General features: G+C 55.8%; 2 protein-coding genes across 3 annotated transcripts in view; both read right to left on the bottom strand.

The window, feature by feature from the left end:
• Hoxb3 (homeobox B3) overlaps positions 1-13,084 on the bottom strand; it is a gene marked incomplete in the record, with an annotated part of 39,713 nt that overhangs the window by 14,792 nt on the left and 11,837 nt on the right. For both annotated transcript variants that reach the window (XM_013519410.1, XM_013519411.1), the window contains 1 exon segment: positions 8,880-9,058.
• The window catches only part of Hoxb4 (homeobox B4), a 4,287-nt gene continuing 1,776 nt past the window's right edge, over positions 10,574-13,084 (bottom strand). Inside the window, exons 2-3 of the mRNA XM_005394601.2 lie at positions 12,895-13,082; positions 10,574-12,074 (exon numbers count right to left, since the gene is read on the bottom strand). Coding sequence (XP_005394658.1) covers positions 11,776-12,074; positions 12,895-13,082 — 487 coding nt within the window. The 3' untranslated portion in view covers positions 10,574-11,775. The remainder of the gene's footprint in view (positions 12,075-12,894; positions 13,083-13,084) is intronic.

Here is a 13,084-nt window from a genome sequence, read left to right as displayed (position 1 = left end):
GGCCAGCGGGAGGAGAAGCCGGGGTCCCGCCCCGCCGGGCCCGCGGGGCGCTGCGGAGGCCAGGACCGTGGGGCCCGGAGCTGGGTTCTGTCTTCCAGAACCGAGTCACCAGGCAGGAGATCGGCGAGTGGCAGGGGCACGGCGAGGCGCGAGGGGCGCGGAGGAGCCGCGGCGGAAGGCGGCTCTTCAATGTCACCGGCGAAATGGGTTCCATATGTCCGACCCGGGGAGAGGGGAGAGGGAGCCGGCAAGGCTGCTGGCGGGGCGGGACGGGGTGGGGGCGACGCGAGAGCACTGCGGGAGCGAGGGGCCCTGTCCACTTCCCCTCCTGTTTTCCAGGGCGCTGGGCTGCCAGGAACTTTCCCTTTTCCTTTTCCTTCCTGCGAGCCGAGGGAGGCGAGGAGGAAGGGCCCTCCATCTGTTAAGTCGGGGCTTGAGGGAGGAGATGTGTATTGGAGGTGAAAGTTCCCAGGCCGCCTTAAGCAGGATCAGCTCCTTCTCCACAGCCCTAAAGAGGCAAAGCAGAGAACAAGCCCCCGGGGGAGGAGAAGCCCAAGGCCCTAGGCTCCGGGGCTGAGAGCCCGCCTGCAGCCTGTCTGTCCTCCCTCCAGGATGAACTGGGGAGATCAGGCCGCAATGATGAAGTGACTGGTGGTGGCGGTGGAGGAGGTGACCCAAGTGTCCTGTCTGGGACATCTTGGCTGTTTCCTGGCCCTCGGGTTTCTACCCCAGCTGCCTGGAGCCTGATGGAGCGCCCCCAAGGCCCACTCTGGGGACTCCTCCTGAGGTGGCCCCAGCTCTGGACAGCTTCCTGCAAAGAAAGCTGGATGTGCTGAGAAGGACAGCGCCTGGCTTCTGGAGGAGGCTCCTAAGTGTCTGCACCCCAAGTGGGTTGAATCCCCCCTCCTTTCTCAGTTTCTATCTCTATCTCTGTCCTGCGCCCCTCTCCCCCTCTCCCCCTCTCTCAGCCCTCTCTGGAGTCTGGGCTCCTTCCTCACAGCCCCTTTGTCTGCCCAAATCTGCCTTTCTCTGCACTCTTGGTGGATGTGGACCGAGGACTTGTAAGAGTCCCCAGAGATCACTCAGGACGGGACCTCTGTCCTCCCCCTCTGGGGACCTTTTCTTCCGTGAGGAGCCTGCCCTCTGCCATGGAGAGATTTCCTTCCAGACAGAAGGGGACAGAGCCAGTGGCTTCCTTGCCACCCAGCTCCGTGTGTGTCCAGGCCTGGGCACTGTGAGTCCTGCCTCCCTTGGGACTGCCCTTTGTCCCCACTCTCCCTCTGTCCCCTTGGGCTCAGCCTTGACAGCCCGGAAGGGAGCCTGCTGCTGCCTCTCCCTCTGCTGTCTCTCCTTATCTCTGCTCCTCCACGGTACTCCTCATCCTCAGATGCTCTGGCCATCAAAGCCTGCACAGCCTGGCCCAGGATAGACCTGCAGTTACCACAGGGAGCTCCTCTCTCCCCTAGGGACACAGAGCAGCTCAGAGGGACAGGGTGCTCTGCCAGGGCCAGAGGCAGGGTGCTCCCTGGCTCAGGGGACCAAGTGCTAATAAACACAAGAAAACAACCAGGTCTTTCCCAGCTTGCTGACTGGGGCTGGCCTAGGTGCCTGGAGAGAGGGCATCAGGCCTGACTTGGGAGAAGAAAGGGACCAGTGACTGAAGGATAATGGGGGCCAGGGATGGTCTCCCTGCTTTGTCTCTTGGGGACATCGGTGTGTAGTTGGAGGAAGGGAGGGGGAGGGGTATGGGGCCCCCTCCCCTCCCCAAGGCCAGGGGAGACAAAGGCCTGGAGGGGGCTGGGAGAGCGGAGAGGAAAAGCTGTGTCACAGGCCAGGAGAGGGGGGGACACGGCAAAGGGCCTGTGGGACCTGCTCCCACCAGTCCCTGCCACCTTGGCCTGGCCCCAAGGGCAGATCTTCCAGCTCCCCCTTTTGTCTTCCATCCTCCAAAGCCAACACCAAAGCTAACACAAATAATTCTACCCTCCTTCCTAAGGAAGAAGTGATCCTTTCTCCCCTCCGAGAGACTACAAGACTTGGGCCTAAATTCGGAAGCACCATTTTGGGGGTGAAGCCACCCTTCCACCTTTCCACACGCTGCATGCACACCTCCTGCCCCAGGTGAAGAAGCGGAAATGCTCACCTCCCGCACAGCGAGTGGGGCATTCGCCAACGCTCAGGGGCTGGGGGCAGTGGGACAGAAAGGTCTAGCGCCCCCGCTCCTCCCAGGTCTTGGGGGTGTCTTCCCCAGCCCCTCAGGGGCTGCGCTCCTCACATTCCCACCAATCTCCTCTTAATGAGGGTGGGGCTCAGCACCCACACAGAACAGGGACAGTGCCCGGGAGTGAGGAAGGGCTGGGCCGACGCTGCCACTCCGCCAGGAGGCTGATGCCATGAATAATTAACACCTGGACCAGGCGTGCTCCAAGGTTTACACTAGCAGACAGAGTTAAGTAGCACAGATAATAGTGGCTATAAAGTCAGCTGGCCTGGCTCCAGCCAGAGAGCGAGCAGCCAGCAGCCAGGCTGGACTTCTGCCTCTCGTCCCTGTCACCACTCCGGGACACAGTTCAGGTCATCCCCAGAAGCCACCTCTGGCTCTGCTCTTGACAGCTCCTGTGACCGCCCCTGGAAGGCCCAGCGAAAAGCTCTCCCCCTCCTCAACTGCACCCAGCGTACCCCTCTTTGGAAAGATGGGGGTTTAAGTGTGGAAACACATCCCACGTCCTTGAACACCCTCCAGCTTTCCGGGACCACCCGGCTGATGGCTAGAACATTTCTCTTCTAGAAAAAACTTCAGAGAATTTCTCCCCGCTTCCCCTTAGCCCCAAACACACGCAGAGTCTCTCACTGCCTAGGAAACTTTTCTTTGTTGCAGGAGGTCGAAGGAAGGCTCCTGGGGTGTGAATTCATTTCCTCGTTTTGTTAGCCGGGAGGGTGGGGAGCCGGGCCCGCAGCTTCTCTCTTTGCCCTTCACCCCTTGCTAGTCTCCACTGTCGCCCCCAGTGTGGGTGGCTCCTTCTCCACCCCAGCACCCCCACACTCCTCAGACTGCAATGAAGCTTTCATGCTCCACTCATCCCACCATCCCGTTACATTTACAGAGGACTTCACTGGGGTCCGCATCGATTCCGAAAATCTTTGCTTTCAAACTCAGTCATTTCTTCCTCCAGCGCCACCTCTCCGGCCCCCCGGGGTCCCTCTCTTTCAGGTGGAGTTGGGTTTGGTTCACCCAAGCCGGGGAGCTGGAGAAGCCAAACTCCTAGAGGACAATCACCAAAAGCTGTCTTCACTGCAAGAAACTGGCTTTCTCAAGCTCACAAATATAATTTTTATATTAGGTCGTGGTCTGCGAATGGGTTTCTATGCCAACAAGGCATTTCTGGTTTACCAAATTTATACAAATCTGACCTTAATTGATGATCACAGATGCTGTAATTTAAGACCTCTAGCTATAGAGCTTTCATATTAACTGCTGATCTATCACTGGAAATTGAAATAACCAACTCGTGCAAGCAGAGGGAGAGAGGGAGGAAGTGCCTCTGAGAGAGCACCTCTGTCCCGGCTGCAGAAACAGCCACGCTCCCACATCATTTTCCTTGAGAAATGATTTATCGAAGACATGGCCATAAACAACACAACTCGCTCACAAACACACACAGAGGCGCACACACGCTCGCGCACACACGCACACACACAATGGCTGGCATGCCGGCGGAGGAGAAGCTGACACCCATATTGCTATAAATCAAGAAAAAGGTTGGAAGAGAGGGAGAGAGAGAGAGAGAGAGAGAGAGAGAGGGAGAGAGAGGGAGAGAGAGAAGAGGAGTATTCCTAAAATCTCTATGCAATGCCTCAATGGGTATACACACACAGAACACCGTGTGAAGAGAAATGGCAGGAAATGAAGATGGCTATTTGTCACATTTTACGACAATAACATTAATAACAAACAATAAATTTACATGGACATATAAGACCCGGTAGGTAGTGAGAAATCCCTTCTACTTACAATACCCCGGCCCGCGGTATGGCTCCAGCTGCGGGGTTCTTTTATTGCTGTCTCCCTTTCTTTTTCTCTCTCTTTCTCTCTCGCTCTCTTTCTCTCTCTCTCTCTCCCTCTCTCTCCCCCTCTCTTTTTTTTTCTCGGGGTACAGGCTTGTTTTTCAAAGGACAGTTGAATTGCACGTCAGAAACAGGGAGACCGAGCCTGTGATTTTCCTGACGAATACATATCTATTCTGCAACCTCGGCATTAATTATTTAATGAATCACGTGACCGGGGGAAGGGGGTCTTTCGATTTCAGGCTCAAAGGACCACTATGACCTTCCCCTTCAGGAGGAGAAATTTTCCTGCAAAATAGGTTCCCCCCAGCCCACCAATGGAAGAGAAGCGAGGTCTCCTGTCCCCCACACGCGCATCCCTGCCTCTCGCAGCGCTGCTCCCTGCCCCCCAAGACACACACTTACCCACAGCCCACCTCTCTCCTCTCCCTTCTCCTCCTGCTTCTGCTTAGTTCGAGGAGGTGCAGAAATAGTCTGCAGGGGTGGGGTGGGGGTGGGGTGGGCGCTGAGCCCTTCTCCAAGCCCCTGTTTTCCTCGGCTTCCAATTCTTCTGCCTGTATCCTTTAGGACTGAGATTCCCCTCCAACTCTATTCTCTCCCACTCTCGGGGTATTTCTTTTACTGGGACGCACTCCGGCTCTTCCAAAATGACCAACAAGGTTTTCTAAGGGGGCCCACTTGAACGGGAACACATCCTGAGTCCTTATTACACATGGGTCAAGAATGGGCCTTTGGGCTTCCGTTCTCTTTTTGGGCTTTTGCGGTACCTTGGAAGGGGAAGAGGACAAGGCGAAGACGCCTCCAGCGTTGAGTGTAGCCGCCAGGGGGACTTGGATGCGTTGTGTTGTTGCTGCCCTAGGAAGCCAGATGCTACTGTTTGAACACAGGCTCTACAGACAAAGAACCAAGACGAAGGTTTCTACACAAAAGAAGTGGACACCAGCCTCTTGTGCCCCAAGGCACACTCGGTCTCAGCCCCTGGGCCCAGCACACCAGGGAAGACAGCCGGAGGTCCGAGCCAGGAAGAGATCCGAAAGGAAAGCTCTGAAGAGGGGCCTGGCAGCCAGGGTCCCTATTTCCCAGGTGTTCCTTAGCACCCTGGGCTTGGAGCAGCACACAATAGAGCCTGATCAATGGGGGCGGGGTCGTGTTAAAGGGTTAACCACCCAGGATGAGAGAAAGCCGCCCCCAGGCCTATGCCAGACCCACACAGATTCCTCCGCCTCCAATATAAACAAAACCCAAAATCCCCCAAACTTCACAAGTTCCAATCAGAATCCCAGTCCTCTGCCAGACCACAGGGAGCAGTGCATGAGCTCAAGGGGAAGCAGGACAGACATTCCTCAGAAGCCCTGGCCGGCACATTCCGGCTTATCGCCTTCGGGGAGCAGGGGCTACAGCCACGCCGCCGGGGACTGGCGGCTGAGGGGAGAGAGTCGAGCTTTAGGGTGGGGGGTGCGGGGCTGGGGCCTCCCCTGGCTGCCTCCACCGGGAGAAAGCTGAAGACCTGGTTGCCGCATAAATCCCAGAGAAAGAGCCGCACAGGGCTGTCACCATAAGAAACCCAAAGCAGCCGCAGGCCCTTGGAAGGTCTGGCTGCGGCAGGAGGTCCCCGAGGAAGGCTCTGGAATCCCGGCCCTCCCCACGGGGTGGGGGCGCCGGCAGGGCCCAGACTCTGTAGGGGGGGTGGTTGGCTTTGATTGTCCCGATACAAAACACAGACTGGTATTGAATTCAGCGCCATCCTGATTGCGGGCCCTGCTCTGGCTCTAGTTAAGACAACTCCCTGCAAGGTCCCGGCTACCAATTCATTAAAAATGGTCCCCCAAAGACAAACACTACAGTCTAAAAAAGACAGAGAGATGTGTGTGAGAGAGGGAACATTCAGAGGCATGGGCAGTCATCTTCAGAACCCAGAGATTCTTTTTAAGGACAAGAGAGAGAGCAGCAAAAGGACACGAAGCCACCCCAGGCAGGTTCTGTGAAACGCCCCGCACTCTCTCCCTCCTTTCGGACCCTGGGAATGTCCACGTTCAAATAAACAAGCCGCCGAGCGAGGGAGCTCAGCGCTTTTCTTGCTGCCGATAAAGCGAACGTTTAGACTGCGAGGAAGGCGAGATTGATTTACGAATCTGAACGCGCCGGTTTTATGGCCGATCACAAATCCGTCAGCGCTCAGCTCACGCTGGGAAACTTCCCAACGGGGTTTTCCAGCCGACCCCCTCCTCAGCCGCCTCTTTCCTGGGAGGCCCACCAGCGCCGGTGCTGGGGTCACCTCTGCCCAGGCCGGCAGGCAGGTGGCAAGCTCAGGAAGCCAGGGAGGTGGGCCCAGGAAACCGGGGGGAAGACAGGTCACAGGATGGAGAGGCCCATCTCCTGGGGTGGCTGTGGAACTGTAGGAGTATGCTCAGGCAGCCCTCAGCACTCAAAAAGCTTGGGGTTTCGGAATGAGGGAATGGAAAGATCTTAAGTGTGGCCCTTGGGGGACAGGGTGAAACCCCTGTGAACCCCAAACTTCCCCTTCTGTTGTCTCTCTCCTGCTTCCTTCTGCTGAACCCCTAATCCGCACGTCCCAGGCGGCAGTTTGTAAAGTCCCAGCAACTGGGTCCTTTGCTCCTTGGGCCTGCGGGGGCCCACGACTGGTTATCGGCCTTTCTCAGGAAGGAGGAGGCACCTTCCCCAGGCCCCAGTATTTCAGGAATGAGCCAGTTTGCTTTTCTGTTTACCCCTTTCTCACCTCAGGCCTCCAGCCCCTGTATTTATGCCACCCAGGGACAAAATAGAAGCTTCCCATCTCTCCAGTTATTTCTTGCCTGAGTCCAGGGTCCAACTTACAAGACATAATTTATGAAATGCAAACCAGCCCCGCACACACCTCCCAGCAAGGTTCTGTCTCTCCTCTTCTTAACTCAAGGGGAGCAATTCCTCTTCCCAGCCAGAACCAGCCTCTCCCCCTGCTCCTGAGAAGATGCCCTGCTGCTGTGGATTTTTCAGATGCAGCAAACAGAATACAAATTTGGGAAGGCTCTCCATGCGGGGGTCCCCCTCTCAGCAGATCTCGCGCCCATCTCTTGACATTAAAAGTTTGCGCAAACTTTGGCCCACGTAGCAGAGCTGGCCCTGGGAGGGGGTCAGAGAACCCTACACCGTATCCCGTCCCATTTCTCTTGCTGCTGGGGAGAAGGTGAGGTGCCTCCCGCACTCTGAGCGGCTGGGGTAGGTCTGTCTGGGAGCAGAGGAAGGGGATAACGATGATAATAGAAATAACTTCCTAAACAAGGGAATTTCAGACACTGAGTGGAGCGTCTGTGGCTTTGGATATGGGACAGGGAGGATAGCAAAGGATTATTCCCTCATGGCGGGAGCCAACTCCTTACAACAGAACCAAGCGTTTGTTCCTCTGGCCCTCTGGAGCCCTGTGGACTGAGCCTGTCCAACTCTCAACATGGTATCCATGCTGCTTTCTCTTTCTTCCGGAGCTCCCTCCAAGGGAACCTAGGAAGGAGGCATGACTGAGCACAGAGGGGGCAGGGGCTGCAGCCTGGCCAAGGGAAGGGACTGTGCACCACAGACCAGCACCCTACCACCCCACACTACTAGCACGCTAACATCCAGGTATTAGACACCCGGACTAGCTCCTTTATTCCTTTTCTCCTTGATGGACAGTTATGGAGAAGTAATCCAGGAGTTCCAGGCTACCAAGGAAAGAAGGCTGGGGGCAGGAGGGGATGGGGAAGATGGAGCACAGGACAGCTCAGGGACTCCTCCCTGCGGAGGTGCGACTTTCCCTCCTGGGCAGCAGGCAGGAGCCAGCACAATGTCCAGTCTCACAGAGGTCAAGGGGCTTCCGAGGTCATTTTGTGGTTCTAATACTGAGCTAATCGCCTAGAAAACGTGGCCTCTCCATGAACTCTCTCCCTCTCTCTCTCTCTCTCTCTCTCTCTCTCTCTCTCACTCTCGCTCTCTCTCTCTCTGTCTCTCCTGCCAGCCTCCTGCCTCCAAACCCTAAGAGAGGCCTCAGGGAAAAAGGCCAGCACTTCAGGTCTGAGGCAGAGCCCAGGGACGCCCCGGCCTGCAAAGCCAGGCCCAGAGAAGGAACGACCTCCCAAGCAGGGAGAGCAGGAAGGGACCCAACCGGACGGCGCCTCCGGGAAAGGGGCCCAGCACAGCGCAAGGCCGCGTCAGCTTGCGCAGCCCGCGCCCGGAGCCCGCTTCGCAGTGTTCACAGGGGCACAAGCTTGTCTCGGAGCTCAAGCTCCACACGAGAAGGAAAGCGAACGCATCCACTTATACCCGTTCCAAGGCTGGGGCTTTGCATCCAAGAACTGGGCTCCATTTTCCCGGGAGGCGGCAGTGACGTCTGGCTGTAAACAGGCAGAGGGGACGCAGTCTCCCCAGTGCAGACAAGCAGGACCCCAGGAATGCACCGAGCACACATGCACCTCACAAGGCACATGTAGTCACCCACACCGGCGGGCTCTCCCGCACAGCCTGCCTTTCCCCAAACAGAACGGCGCTTTGCCTCGCGGCCACCTCCCAAACAGCCCCATCTGGGGTTTTTCAAGGGGCCCCGGACACCTCCATCCCGACCAGTTCAAACGCTCTCCAGGTGTCAGACTCCGGCCACCTCTGACCCAAACATCAGTCACCATAAAAGCAGCAAATCTGACCAACTGTCCACCATAAAAACCCCTCAAAGTTAGTTGAAAAAGGAAAAAAGAGGAGGCGAGAGAGTGTTTCTTCTGTCACTTGTGAAAAGAGCTCATAAAACGATCAAAAAAAAAAAAAGCCAGCCCAGGCCGGGGCTTTGTTACCTTTGCGCCTCACGCCTCCTCTTGCCCCGAGCTCCGCCGGTCCCATTCATGACGAGCGGCTTCTTCCAAACTGAGAGAAAAAACTTCTCAACTTTAGGGTTCCAAATTTTTTCCCCCTCGCAGATCCGGGAGAGACGGCTAACACTTTTTTCCCCCAACAGCCGGTCTGCGGAGATTTGCTGTTGAATAATAACAAAGGAGAGAGGGTACGTATTTAAAGAAAAGAAGTGATTAATGGTTTTCTGTATAATTCTCACATTTTTCTTAGCTCTTGTCTACACAGAATGGCTGTGAACTTTAAGCTCCATAGAAATCTTTTTTTTTTTTTTAAATTCTATTCATACCTTCCAAGGAGCAGCTTTGATTTAGTTCTTTAGAGACATTCCTGGGGGGTGTATGCTTTTTAAGAACTATTTTCCCCCTCAACTGAGGGCCAGTCGCATCCCTTTGCAGCTAAAACATCATACCGCGACGCCAATGAAACAAAACTCACCCCTCAGCCTCCTCTAGGCCCGGGTGATTTTTTTTTTTTTATAAATCTCCAGGCTGTCTATAAACCGACAATTCAACCACCCTTTCCCGCGCGCCGGGGACACCAGGCCTGTCCTTTGCCTGGCCCTACTCAGCCTCCAATCACCATTGCTACAACCACAGAAATGGAAAAGAAATAACAATAAACCATGTGCATGAGACTGGCTCTTTTTATTTTCTCAAAGACGGGACAAAAAAACCCCCCAAACACCACTTTTAATTGCAATGCTCTCAGAGCACCAAGCTTTTTGACAGTGGCGGTGGGATGGCAGAGTCACCCTGTACCACCACCCACCACGGGACCTGAGACCACAGGCTCCAGCCTGACCTCTGGACATCTCAGTAAGTGGCCCAAGCCAGACCAAGCTTTCTGAGGGTCACCTGCACCCCTTCCCCTTCCCCCACTCCTTTCTTGGGTGACTGGGACCTCAGAGACAAAAAGCTATTTGGCCCCCAGTCGTACTTTCCATACTTTCTATGAGAAAGAAAATGAAAATTAATACAGGAGCAGGGCTTCACAAAAGAGGCCATTTGTCTTCTTGATTATCTATTTGCTTGTCAGAGTTTGAGCTATGGCACTGGCTAGCTCTTTTGTAATATAAAAATACTCTGAAAACCTGCAAACACCCAGAAACATCTGTGCAAAAAATTAGACTCATTAAAGCCTTAAACACCTCAGAGGAAAGCGGTACCTTCTTAGGCAGGGAGGAAAGAGGCCAGCCTCGTAGAATCTTCTCTCTCGAAACTTTAATAACCAAAGAGCTGTCTGTCTAGGAGGAGACAGCTTAACCGCATTTTATTTGCTTATGACAAATAAATCACAATATGAAAGGCTTTGCCATACTTAAACCTCTTGTGCCCTACAATGAAACATTTTCCCCCCATTAGGGACTGGGATCAGCCCTCCCAGTCCTTCCCATCCATTTTTGGATGGGAGGGGGAAAAAATTAAAAGCCCCAAACAAAACACACCCATCCCAAAAGGGAAATAAACCAGCTACCACAACTTGGAATCCTCTGAGACAGAAATTCCCTTTGGATCCCTGGGCAGGAAGGATATTCCACCACATAGACTGTCAAGCCAAGCCCACCAGGACGCTTAACACACACACGGGGTGGCATCTGTCCACATTTTACATCGAGGTTCCAACAAAAACACGGAGGTGATGATGGTCACAAGAAACCAAACATTTATTTCTATTGTCACTCTGTACAGGACACAAATTTTCACGCAACGAAAGGTTCTAGACTCAGGTGTCCCTCCCACTCAGAGAGGAAGGCACCTGGCTTGGAATGTCAGAAAGAACAGGCGAGAGGACACACATGACATAAAATAATAGTAATAATAATATTAATAATAATAATAATAATAAACAACGTAACAATGATAAACTATGGGAGAGGACCCTCACATCGGCCTCCCTGAGCCCCAGGGCCACATTTTATTTCCTAGTTTCACATTCATGTTCAGTCTAAGAGAGAAGTCTCTGCTATACAACTCCGGATTGGCCAGGGGGTCATGCCCAGCCCCACCCCAAGCTGGCCCCTCACCCTGCCAAGCATGGGTCTGGGTCACTCTTTTGATCCTTGGACTCAGTTTCCCTGCCCTGCCGGACACTGCGCTGTCAAGGTCGCCCCCCTCCCACTTGTCCTCATCCTTCTGTCCCCCTCCACCCCCACGGTAGAAGGGGTGAGCAGTCAGTGGTCCCCTGTGGACTGGCAAGGAGGAAGAGCCACTGTGCGTGTGTGTGTGGGTGTGTGTGTGGGTGTGTGTGTTACCGTGGCCACAACACGGTGCTATCTGGCAGTCACAGGGTGCTTTCGCTGGGTGTCAGGAGGGGGACAAAGGAAGACAATCCAGGCTGTCTTCCAGCAGCGCCAGCAGCAGAGGCGGCCTGGCCGGGCCTCATTTGTTAGCGAGTGTCGAGGTAATGGTCGCCGCCGAGGCCGTCCTCTCCTCTCTCCTCGGCAGAGTAAACAAGACAGATGGGCCGGGCCTGGCGTGATTAAAGATGAAACGTGGATCCATCTTCGCCGAAGCTGAAAACGAGGAGCCGCAGCCTCCTCCTATTTCTCTTTCTGTCTTGTTCTTTCTTCCTTCTCCCTTTTTCTTTTCTTTTTTTAAAGGAAGAAAGCAAGAGACTGGATCTTGCTGGGGGAGAGCGCCTCCTCGCCTGGCTCCCTATTGTCATTTTTATAAATAAAGCTCCCCTACCCCTCCTTCTCTGCGTTTATTCATAGATAGATGGAGGGCAGGTCGCCTGTTGGGGCCCAGGCCCGGGCCCCCTCCCGCACCCCCTGTGCCCCGTCCGCGCTCGCTGACCTCCCCCGCCCCTCAGGTCCGCGCCTCCAGCTTGGGGGGCGCACTAGAGCGCGGGGGGACCTCCGCTGGGCCGGCCAGGGGGCCCTCCGGCCGCGCCTGGGGTGCCCCCCGAGCGGATCTTGGTATTGGGCAACTTGTGGTCTTTTTTCCACTTCATGCGCCGGTTCTGGAACCAGATCTTGATCTGGCGCTCGGACAGGCAGAGCGCGTGGGCGATCTCCACCCTCCGGCGCCGCGTCAGGTAGCGGTTGTAGTGAAATTCCTTCTCCAGCTCCAGGACCTGCTGGCGGGTGTAGGCGGTGCGCGAGCGCTTGGGCTCCCCGCCGGCGTAATTGGGGTTTACTGGACACACACAGAGACAGGGAGAAAGAGAAAGTTTTATTGCCCCGAAAGGGAGGAGGCTGAGCCCTTTCTTCCAGCTAACGAGGCGGCGCTGGTGGCGCCCTCCCTCTCCCCCGCCACCTCCACCTCGGGCGTGGAGCAAAACGCGCATGGGGAGCGCAGCCGGCAGGCCAGGAAAAAGAGAGACCTCCAAGTTGGGCAGGGCTGTGCTGTCAACGTGGTTGTTCGGGTGTCTAGTGGAAGCAGCGAGGAATCTTTGCGAGGTTTTCATCGCTCCTAGCTCCCCCTTGGCCTGGGGCCCCCGGGTGGGAGAATGAGGGGTGGGTGAGGGAGGGGTGTTGCCCTAAACCTTTCCCGCTTAGCTCCCACCCTCGCTGGCTGCTCAGACCCAAGCAGAGCCTGCCCCCAGGAACAACTTTTGTACACTTCCCCAGCCGGCCTGGAAGAAGCGGGGATACTGGGAGCTGACTGCAGTCTCTCGCTTAAATACGGATTACTACCTCCTCCTCCTCCTCCGCCTCCCACACACCCCCTCCCCAACTTCCAACTTCCCTGGGACTCCATCTCCCCGGCGAAAAAGTCGCTGGTGAGAATAGAGGAGGATGGAGAACCGACTTCAAAGGCGCAGGGCCCACCAGGCCATAAAAATTTATGGGGGATGTAATTATGTGGCTCTGAAAACAGGCGACCGTAAATCTCCGGCAATGGCGAGTTTATAGCGGGGACAATTGGCTTCCCCCAGCCCCCTCCCCCCATGCCTCCGGGTCCCTCGGTGAAAAGCGCCGGGGGGTGGGAGGGAAAGGGGCGCCCACGCACTCACCCGTGCTCACGTGAACTTTGCGCATCCATGGGTAGACGACGGGCTCTTTGCACGCGGAGTGGGACGGGCTGGGGTGCATGGGGTTCTGGGCGCAGGGAGGCGGCGGGGGGCTGCTGCTGACCGCCTCGCAGCGCTGGCCGGGCTCCGGGAGGAGGGCCCCGGCGGGTGGCGGCGCGGGAGCCCGAGGGGA

The sequence above is a fragment of the Chinchilla lanigera genome, unplaced genomic scaffold, assembly GCF_000276665.1.
Source record: "Chinchilla lanigera isolate Chin_1 unplaced genomic scaffold, ChiLan1.0 scaffold00050, whole genome shotgun sequence".
NCBI lineage: Eukaryota > Metazoa > Chordata > Mammalia > Rodentia > Chinchillidae > Chinchilla > Chinchilla lanigera.
Note: the sequence above shows the minus strand (reverse complement) of the source record. Positions and strands in the feature narration are given on the sequence as shown.